Source organism: Mugil cephalus, chromosome 13 (assembly GCF_022458985.1).
Source record: "Mugil cephalus isolate CIBA_MC_2020 chromosome 13, CIBA_Mcephalus_1.1, whole genome shotgun sequence".
NCBI classification, from domain to species: Eukaryota; Metazoa; Chordata; class Actinopteri; order Mugiliformes; family Mugilidae; genus Mugil; species Mugil cephalus.
In genome coordinates this window covers 22983677-22995059 of record NC_061782.1, presented here as the reverse complement: position 1 = coordinate 22995059, position 11383 = coordinate 22983677, and the positions used below count along the sequence as shown (strand labels likewise).

General features: G+C 39.9%; 1 protein-coding gene across 1 annotated transcript; it reads right to left on the bottom strand.

The window, feature by feature from the left end:
* Positions 1 to 1389: 1389 nt before the first annotated feature.
* napba (N-ethylmaleimide-sensitive factor attachment protein, beta a) lies at positions 1390 to 10423 on the bottom strand. The gene is made up of 10 exons (XM_047602958.1): positions 10202 to 10423; positions 7544 to 7623; positions 7039 to 7155; positions 5024 to 5070; positions 4864 to 4941; positions 4689 to 4744; positions 3821 to 3905; positions 2928 to 3032; positions 2706 to 2774; positions 1390 to 2390 (listed from the first exon to the last, which is right to left on the bottom strand). Exons 1-10 carry the CDS (start codon positions 10297 to 10299, stop codon positions 2238 to 2240), a joined length of 888 nt encoding a protein of 295 aa, XP_047458914.1. The 5' UTR covers positions 10300 to 10423; the 3' UTR covers positions 1390 to 2237.
* Positions 10424 to 11383: the final 960 nt, after the last annotated feature.

Below are 11383 nucleotides of genomic sequence, written 5' to 3'. Positions count from 1 at the left end.
TTTTACCCATCATGAGATGTTCCTTGTGTGACACCTTGGTAATGACACACCTTTTTATAGGCCATCAGGTTGGACTGAACCAGCTGATATTCATTTGCACTGACAAGGGGCAGGATGGCTTTCTGATCACTGATAGATTTCAGCTGGTGTCTTGGCTTTCCATACCTATTTCTACCTCCCTTTCTGAGTGTGTTCAATCATTTTTCCCTCTGTTATTTTACATTATTACACATAACTTAATTTCTGAGCTTATTTGCTTTGGTTTCTTTTAATGTATGGATTAGTTGGGTTTTTACCAACACTTTTTTTTTAACCTGTATATAAAACTGATTTAATTGATAATTTAGGGAAAATATAGCCTACTTAGTACAATTACATACATTTGCTGATTTATAAACATCACTTTCATCATCTTACTGATGTCTTACTAACAAAAACATCTTTTTGTTTTCATATCCTTACATAAACTAGTAAACTAGTTTAATTTATGTTAGCTTAAGAGATGCATCAAAATCAGCACGTTCATGACAGTTAAATAATATAAAACATCTTCTCACTTGTGAAATGGTATTTCCTGTTGCTTGGTTTTGGTGATTCACAAAAGTCTGTCATTTTAGTCAGTCAGATGCACTGACAGTGATCTGACCATTGGTCAGAAACCCCAACCCAAGATGGCAGCCATGTTGACGTGTCTCACAAGCCTGAATGTGGCATCTATGTGTATATATCTATGATTCATGCAGAGGTGGACCCAGTAGACTGCATTAGACCTGAGAATGTTTCCTTGATCTGATTGTCTGAATGAAAACCACATGCATATAAACCTCACAGGAACACAATTTAAAATGTGTGCTGAAGTGACCATATATGGTTCCTTGCCCCATAAACATAATTTTACAGTTCAGTGATGCTGTTAGCATTGTTGGTAAACTGCCAGATGACCCCTAATACCCTCTTCTTTTCTTTCACCTGCATTCATCACAATATTCGAAATATTTCATTTAAGGTGGATATACTCCTCTGTTTAATGTTTTTCTTTATATTAATGTAAAATTAGGTGATTTCTTAAGTTTATGAAGAGGACTCTGAGCCTATTGAAACCCTGTTTCAATTGTAATAGTAATCTCCCTTGCCTATACTACACTACTAATCTAATTTGGATCTCAGACATCACCTTTTGGCTTCATCATCACCTTTATTGCTTTTCAAATTCTTTCTTTACAAAAATATTCTGGCTTAACCAAATTAATTGATATAATTATTGTCTTTGAGACCGTTTAAAGGTTTAATAAGTGCTGTTTGCAAGACTGACCTAATTGTTGGGCTCCCAGGGGATAAGTAACCACTGAAGTGTTGGTGTCTCATGAGGTTGAATAACCAGCAGGTATCTGGAGTGACAATGTTTTTATTTCAACTCTGTATCTGGGATACATATTTACTGATTTCACACAAATGATACCAGGCTACATGTATGTTCTTGACACGTTAGCACGACACGGAGAACACTTACATCAAACATGACGGTAGACATGCACAAACAAGGAAGTGACGGGAGGAAGCGCTGCGGTGCTATCTGCGCCCACCAAACGTTGGCCTGAATACAAAGAGCCAACCAATCACAATGGGTGATGGCGCTGAATTGACGGGGTGAGGAGGAGAGGACGAGGGAAGAGAATGGAGGAGGAGGAAGAATAGATGAGGAAAGAAAGTAAAGGGGAACAACAAGAGAAGGGCTAATACCTAAAATATTAAGACAAACCGTAACACTGAGCACCGAAATAAACAATAGATATTTTCAGTATTGACAAGGAATATCAATAAATAACTCTTTTTTTAGCATTTTCTGTGACATATAGTTAAATCTCATATATAATTGACTTTACTGCAGTGGACACACTCTCTCTCACACACACTCATCCTTCACACACACATTTATTTTCTCTTTAATTACAGTTTTGTCCAGTGTTACGAGAGCAATACTGCAGGACTGGGGACACGCGGTCATCAAACGATGATTTAAAGGAGATGATAAGCTCACTGGGGGGTCACATGCAGACTGATATGTACAACTGTGAACTCCCACCCTCCCTCTATAACCTCCCCTTTTATCTCTCAGCTTCTATTCCTACACCCTTTTCCTCACCTTAACACAGGTTCCCCACCTGTTGGTCTCTTTAACCTTTCTATACCACCCTCTTTTCCCGTCTCCCCCCCTCTCGCCCCTGTCCTAAAGGTGTCTATTTTAGGTCTCCGGCATCTCCTTGGATGGTCTTTTTGATGCGCAGCAGCATGGTGGTCAGCCACTGATCCAGACGAGACACTGAGTCGAACTCCTTCACGGCCTCTGTGAACGCCTCGCTGTTCTGCTCCTCGTGGGCGTCTAGGAGTTTCTGTTGCAATAAAACTCAAAAAATTACAACAGAGGAATCAAACCCGCTCTCAGAAGACGAGAACGACCTGGGTAAGCTCTTGTTTTGCTTTAATCTGAACCTATTGTTGCATTTATCTCAAGATTTGCATTTTTAAAATGAGTTTTTGAAGAAATTGTTTGTGACGCAAAGTCTACTGTTGATATCACAGTGAACTTAAAATGAATTATGTTGAGAAAGCAGATACCTTTATGAAATGACAAAACTTTTTATGAATTATTTTTTTTTGAATTTTTGTCGTACAAGTGTAGAAATAATTGAAAAATGCGACGTTACCTTCAACAGTTTGAGCTCTCTTGAGTCAGAGAAGGCTGGGAACATCTCCTCATACTTCTCTATGGCGAGCTGAAACACAGTAATAGCAGTCCAGTAAGCATGTAAGCTGCCGTGTGCTGTGCTGATTTTAGCAGCAGGGTCTCTGTGCATTAATGCACATGTATCTGGTTCTGTGTGGGCTCAGCAGTATTTGTATGCGTTGTTGGTGACTGGTTTTGGTACCTTCGCATTCAGTTCGTCCACTATGAAGTGACACAGTGAAGCCTTGAAGAAATACTCTTTAGCGTTGTACTTTAACAGAGGATTGTCCATGGTGCTCATTGCAACCTGAAACACACACACACACACACATACTGAAATTACTGACTTATTGAGTCTCTCTGGGACTCTATGTATTTTGAGTATTTCAATTTCATAGTATATACTTTTACACACATTACATTTTAGTAGGAAACTGTAAAATTTTACTTTTCATTTTAATGATACTTATATGAAAGTTCATGAAGAAAGATCTGGTCACACATACTGGTCATAAATATATGTACAGCACCAGCACCACTAGAGTTGTCATTATCAGAAATTGTTGCTGAACGAATGAAATTGGTAAATAACTGAACCTGAAGTTGATAATGAAATCAGCAAATGTTTAAAAAGCTTTTAAATGTAAACATTTGTTGATTTCATCGTCAACTTCACAAACTTCAATCTCAGAAAGGATTTTGATGGGCACAAATGGAATAGCCTGGAAACCAGACCAATTCCTTGCCCACATTTTTGTTGGGGGTGGTTGGTCTGGAGTCATTCTGCTGGGAACTGATTGTGCTCTGGCAAAGATCTGGGCTCAATCAAAACATCCACAGGCCTTTACATGGTAATGGGGAGAAGAGAATTTGTGAAAAAACTGCTCCAATTGCCTCTCTGATTGCGTAGACGTTTGTTTTTTTCTCTGTATTGCTGAAACAAACCCCATAATGAAATCTAAATTGACTGTTACCGGACTTTATTCTGATAAGAGTCTCTGAGTCTCTGAACAATAACTGATCACTTAACTAAATCACTTACAAAAGTAATATTTCCACATGGACCGTGCACTGACTGAATGAAGCAGCTCTTACCTGTTCGTAGATTTCAATGGCTTTCTGGTACTGCTCCAGCTGAGCACTGTAGTGTCCGACCTTCAGAAGACATTTGTTGGCTGAGCTGAAAAACAAACAAAGCCATGAGCTATGATGCATATTACTGCTGTTCCCAGCATTATGCTCCTGCCCTAAAAGACCCTGACCCTTTCATACTTTATCAAGCTGTTTCAGAGCGCCACTGTCACTTTCAAACTGCATACTTGTACGGGACTTAATTAACTTGTCATTTTCAATCACTCGGTCAATTATTTTATCAATTTGAGTCTTCAAAACATAATTTCCCATAATTCAAGGGAAAATGTTCAATCCACAACCAAAAATATCGAGTAACTATAATTTAAAGGGCCAGTGTGTGTGTGGGATCATTAATGTATAATCGCCGGCAAATAATAACCCTGGTTCTTGCTTGATTGGAAAAAATCCTTTGCATCTACAAAGCATTGAGTGTTTTTCCACAGAGGTGGCCATGTTGCAACACTAGCAAAACACTTAACTAGCAGAGATCGCTAGCCAGCTTAAAATGCTCGAAAGCAAAAAAAAAATAAAAAACACGACCATAAGACAATAGTTATAAATAGCTTTGTTGTTCATAAGCTTTTGAAATTTACACTTGAGATTTGCATTCTAAGTTATAAAAATGGTTAGTTAAATATGTTTATGGTTTCAAATACAGTGGAGGTTCCTGTCCATCTTTATATTCGGTCGATGGGAAATTCTTATATTTGAGTGGATGAAACTATGGCTGGATTAATAAAACAATCTCCCGTATGTATTCGTGTCTGTTTCAGTTATTTTCTCGTATGCATGTGATTAGTACCCACACAAATTCAAGCAGCACATTTACCTGTTTGACTCTTCTCCCTTGTAGTAATCTGCTGCCTGCTCGTAGTGAGCAATGGCCTGAAAACAAAGATATGTAAGTGAGCACAAATAAGAGTGCAGTGTCTATTCAAAAGAAAAATAACATATTAAATGAATATCAGTGAATAGAAGATAATCATTTATGCTCCTCGCTTTACCTTCTCAATGTCCACCAGCTCAGACTCATAAATCTCTGCTATAGTGATGTGATGTTTGGCTGCAATGGTAAAGCGACCCTGTGATCAAGACATACAAGGTGTTATTCAGTGATCGGACACAGAGCAGAGATGAGCGGTTACCAGCAAAGAGGGGGCTTACCATGTCAGTGTAGATGTCAATGGCCTGATTTAGACAGTTGATGGCCTCTGGAAGCAGACAAAGAAGAAAATAAGGCGGGATTTAATAAATACAAGGCCCTCTGAGACAGCACAGTCAAATTAATGCTCTCCGGTTTCCTCCCTCCGCGGTTGCAAACCTGCTACCCCACTGTATTTTATTATTAAACTCATCTCAATGAAGCCGGACGTCTGCTGCAGTAATGATTTTCCTCAAGCAACCCAGGGAACCAATTAAATATTTCCGCTGATACCACTTCTGGGTCCTGAACCTGTCTATGGTTGAACAGTGGTGCAGAGGCTTACCCTTTCACCAGGACATCATTATTGAGAAAAGGGAGGAATTTTAATTTCATTTACTACATCATTATGTGACCTCTACGTCAAGGTCGACCATAGTCTCCTGAAGGTTTTGCAGCACGGATCTGTGTCGCCCCCACTGTTCCTGCCCATAAATAATCATGTAAATTATGAAGCAGGAACCACCACCCCTTTTGAATTGATGTTTATGCGGCCAGAGCTTTTTAACATCATCAATAAGCAGCAAGAATGTGTTTTGTATGGAGGACACCTGAACTCTTTTTGAATTTTATTTTTTATTTTATTATTTTTAATTTTATATAAGTGGAGTCAAAACATTTAAAACCACCGGGGAGTGAATTGTCCATTACAATCACAGACAATTTATGTCTACCCAAAAGCTAGACTAATGATAAAGTATTGTCTGGAACGAAGTGAAGATTTTTAGTCCTTAGTCTCGTTTAGTGACAAAAAGACTGTGTGTCTGGTAGCACTCAATTTAGATTTCCTTATAGGGCATGTTTGAAGCAATACAGAGAGAAAATAAATACCTTTGCATAATCTCCCAACCAATCAGAGTCATTTTGTTGTTAAAAAATTCCTCCACTGCTCTCAGGTGACACGTATGCTTGAGCATAATCAGTTCAGTCATCAGAAACTGTCTAGACCAACTTTCCGTCTCAACGAAAAATAGCGTCTACAACTCTACAAAATGACCACGATTAAATTAGCCCCATTTCTCACTCTGTGAAATGCGTGATTGTTCTTTAAGTCTTGACTAGTCAGGCTTCTGCTCAGATTTCTGATTTACCCCATCAGATGTGAACCCTATCTAAATAGGAGGCACGACTTATTTTAATTTTATTCATAGTGGGTGGTATTTGTCGTAACAGTTGAAACGATCTAATCTTGTTATTTTTCTGTCTTGAGTTTTACTTTGTAACTTTTGTATTGTTAATCTGTAACTTTGTTTTGAAAAAATAAAGTTATTATTAAACACTGATGTTATATCATCAGGGAATGGGTTGATGATGGAAAGATGGAAAAAAATAATATTCCCGGGCCACGAGCTGGTCTGACTTCCAGGCTCCAAGGAATAGATATCATAATGAAAAGATACCATAGTGAATGACAACTAAAGTCATTTGTGCATGAAGAATTTCCTATTTGCTCATTTATGCTGCAATGTGTGCATGAATGGTAGAAAAACTGAGGACAAACAAAAAATGTTGGTGAAATGGTGAATGGAGAGATGCAATAAAAATGAAAGTGTCTGAGCAAAGAGCAATGGAGGATGCATCTGTGGTCACTTTGCTATTTCTTTTGCTGAAAATACTGAAACCTCAATGAGAAGAAGAAACAAATAACATGATTTTATCTCCCAGCTGAGATGAATTCAGGATTTTATCTCCTTTGTCAACAGCAGCCTCTAATTCAGATCGACGTCAGTCCGTCTTGGTCCGATAAATCCAGACACTGAAACTGTGATGTTAATCAGAGTAACTATCTATGTATCAACCTGTTCATTTACATTGAGCAAAACATTAGCACTTATACGCAAAATGTTTTTATGGCAGGTTTGTAGCTCATAAGAAAGAGGAACACTAAAAGGAGACGTGGCTTAAATGTAAGCGTGTGAGCAGGAGACACTGTCAGAGTGGAGCTGTGGCCATGCTGCGTACTGTGTGTGGCGCTCACCCTGTGGGTCGGCCTTCTTGTAGGCGTTGCCGGCGTCGACGAAGCTGGTGGCAGAGTCCAGTTTGTTCTGGAGCTGCATGTGGAGACGAGCGGCCTGACAGAACGCATTCCCAGCAGCTACACACACACACACACAGTTTCAGTCTGACACTCTTAGTCAAATGCAGCAACAAAAACAGGTGAAAACTGGAACAAAATATTCAGTGATCATTTCTTCTTTTTAAATTCTTACTGTCTGTGCTCGTGACTCAGACAGTTGTCGAGCAGCAGCACCATCAAAACACATCTAAACAGCTAAAATTATGCGCAGAATGAGCTATTATTGGCACATCTGGCCTATCTGGAACGCACGCTGGTTTCTGTGGACTCACATCACTCATTATGTTTGAAGCACACGCGTGTCCGCGTGTAGGCGTCTTGTGTGGGCGTTTGTTTATCTGTGTTGTGTAGTAATCGACGTGAATGTGACGCCTCTACACGTGTGGCAGTTGTGTGTGTCACCCACCACTCCAGTTCTTGGCCATCTTGAACATGTTGGCTGCTCTGGCGTACATTTCGCAGGCGTCCTCCACCTTATGGTTCCCGCTGTAACACAAACATTAAAAACAGAAGCGAACTAATCAGCTCTTTTGGTCTGACTTCATTGTAGAATAAATAAATAAATGAATAAATAAATAACGCCCCCTTTTTCTGTTAAGTCATGTTGCAACCAGTCATGATGATGCAGCCCCAACAAATACTCCAAACTAGCCCGCAGGGTTTTCATTAGAAGGACGTGGCAGCAAAGGGCAGCTGAGGAGGAAAGCATCCTCTCTGAAATATTTCTCTTATTTTTCTCTTGCATGAGTAATAAATCTGATGTGTAACTGCAGAACCAACACACACACACTGCCCATTTGACCATCTGGTTCATATCTGATGTTCCCTCTGCTTCTATCCCGAATCATTTTTTGCATCATTTCAATTTTCCAAAACATGATTTTCTGTGTTAACCAGCAGCCGAATCCCTGCCCTTAAAAAGTGCCACCTGGCAATAGCATTATTATAGATAAGGTGGATAAAAGACTGAAAAGCAACAACACAGATATTAAAACCCATCAAACATGAAGGAGTGATGCTGCACGCTGCCTGGGGCTAACAAGCCACAACAAAGGGACAACATGTCAAAACAACGGTGAGCTTCCTTGTTGTGTGATGAGGTGTTGTGGTTTGTAAGCCTCAGACAGGAGATATTCATTTCATTATTTGACCTTTGGTGGCTTTGTTGCCTCCCTGACAAATAAAAGCCATGTGGTTCTAAATCTTCAGGCACATCAGGCATTTCGAAACAATATGATGTTACTACTGGGCATCGTGGCGCAGTTATATGTCTCCTCTATTTTTATGAGAATATGAGTCTGGTAATACACCATCATTATGGGGTTTCAATCAGTACAGAGGGAAACAACCTCTGCCCATAACTGGATAGTCCTCCAAGCAATCAGAGGCAATTTATTGTAAACTAATTTAACTCCATCGGCTCAGATGACGGTGGAGTCGACTCTTCGATCTAAATGGGCTTCACTGGATCTTTACTGGAGCACGATCAGTCACCAAGAGAGTGACTCCAGACCATCCTTCTACCACAGTGGCCAAGGTGGAGCTGCAGGTCTACAACCGGCTACAAAGTGACCACGACTGAATCAGCTCATTAAATAAACATGCTGAAAACAGATATGATAACTTTTAGTTTGATTACGAAGAGCTCCTTTCCATAGTGCTTGTTTTTAAAGCCCTGACTAATCAGCGTCCTGGTCACAGTTCTGATTTACTACGACCCTGATCACCACCGAGACCCTGATAATGGTCCCACAATCTCTGCTGTCCAGGGCCCTCAGACGTGACACACCCAGTCTGGATATGAGGCGAGAAAACTCAGTGCCCTCTTTTAAATATCCTGTAAGACTTATTCAGTCATATGGCTTCTTTTTTTCTTAACTGATGATATTAGTTGGATCTGCCCGAATTATCTTATCATTCTTATGTTGTACATTATTAAACATGTGTTATTTATTGATCCCACTCATTATATCATCAGGGAGAGGGTTCACATAACATACAAACATGTAGCATGTTCCTGATGAAGACAAAGATTTAAAAGATACCGTATATATGGATTTATATGGATTTGATGGCAGATTAACGGAGCATTAAGGAGCATTGGTTTAATTGTATCTTTGCTTTCTAACTTCATCGTACGGGCTTTGATATTAATATCTTCTCATATCTTATTTCACTTTCTCCAAAACTCCTTTTTCCAAAATTTTCTAAAATAAAATTACTTAAATAATTTTACAATCATTTCTGTATTAATTGCTTTTTTTTTTTTTTTTTGAAAAACAACATAAAACTCTCTAATGATTGCTACTGCTTAAACTTGACAATTGCAGGATCTATACGAGAGATAGATCCAGGCTAAAAGACCACTTCACGGCGAGCACTCATCAGTCAATAGCAATCCAATTAATATTCTGTGTTTCCATTTCACTTGTAAACATCCGCCCCTCCCACTCATGAAAACCGCTAGCCCACTCCCATCGTCCATCAACCCCCCCGCAGCACCACATCGCCACACATCCGTCCTGCCCGCCTCCCTGCATCCTCGACTCGGCCTCACGCACCATCCGAGACCGCTCATCTCCCGCAGCAGCAGCAGCAGCAGCAGCAGATGATGATTGCATTTGCGTTTTCTTTGCTTGTCAGGCCACGACACGAAGGCCACGCACTCTGTGCTCATGTTTTTGGCACACACACATAAAATAAATAAAAAATAAAACAGCGCTCCGTGGATCCTTGGATAAATGTTTCCAAAGGACACAGCGTCATAATGAAAGTTACCAGCTCATACAGGGATGAATATAATAAAGCATACGAGTATTAAGGTGATAAATTATAAAACGGATCAATGGAGGATCTGGTCCTTAAAGCGCGTTATCAGGTATTCGAGAGGCTACTGGTATGATACAGTCAATACAGGACACATTGTAGAGATTTCTCCGTGATGAAAATCACTTGTCAGGCTGTGATGGGCCCTGCGTGCAAGGATCCCTCCCCCATACCAAAAAAAAAAAAAAAAAATGAGCTGGTAAACACTGAGAGAAAGGTGAATAAGAGCATCTTTTACCCGAACATCCCCCCGAGGAAGGATCCGGACGCCTTGACCTTTTTGTCGGCGTCAGCCATCAGCTGCATGGCCTCCTTCTCTTTGCCGGAGTTGTCCATGGCGAGCTGGGTGTGAGGAAAACGGGCCGATGTACCGCAGTGGACGGAGGAAGAGAGGAGAGGAGAGGAGAGCAGAGCAGAGGAGGAGAGAGGAGGGAGACGTCTCTGCTGGTGCTGATGCTGAGAGGCTGCAGCTCTTCTTCGACGGCGAGAGAGAAGGGACACATGCGACTCAACAGCACCATCTGCTGGAGGAAAAAAGAAAGGTAACTGGTAGGGACAAGTGAACTTTTATTTTTAAAATTTAATTTTAAATAAAAACTAGCCCGCAGGGGTAAAATAGAAAAAATGGCATATAAAGCAACATATTTATCACTTACCTTTAAAAGTTAGTCGACATTCAGGTCGTTTACTATGCATACCATTTCAGTGATGTTCGCTTTCCATGAATAATCCACTCTGATCAAGCTGCAATCGAAAGCAGCAATTCTGTTTTCATTACCGCATTTGACCATTAGGTGGCAGCAGAGTTGTTGCAGAAACATGCTATTTTGATGAATTCAAATCCAATACTAGTTTTATTTTAGATCTGTTTATGTCTCTTGCTAGAGCTAAAAGAAGGTAAATGACTCCATAGTAGGACATCTCATAGAATGTTTTTCTTTTCTTTGTTTTTTGTTTTCCAAGAACCGCATGGTACATCTTTGACATATCTTCAGTGAACCAACCCTGGGGTCATAAGCCCTGCAGCTTCAGTGATTTTTGTGTTCATTTTTTTTACATGGTTGATCAGTAAAGACTTTTTTCACGCAATTAAAAAAAGCTTGAAAAAGTAAAAATATTTGTGTTTGTTTGCAAGTTTTGTTCGTAAAAGCAAATTTTCAAGCTGTACATGTAGGAATGATAAAACTATCACTAGAATCACATTGTGGAAAAACAAACAGATAACTCTGGTGCGAATGCAGGGTGAACTTGTTTTGACACAGACGTTAGTGTCTGTGCTGTAAATGGCTGAAAATTCCGTCCACTTTCCTCATTCGGAGAGGGGTTTTGACTCCATTCACACCTTAATCTGAATTTAATTGGAACAAATTCCTACAGTTGTAGGTGAGTGTTTTGTAAGTTTCAAGTGGGCACCACCCAC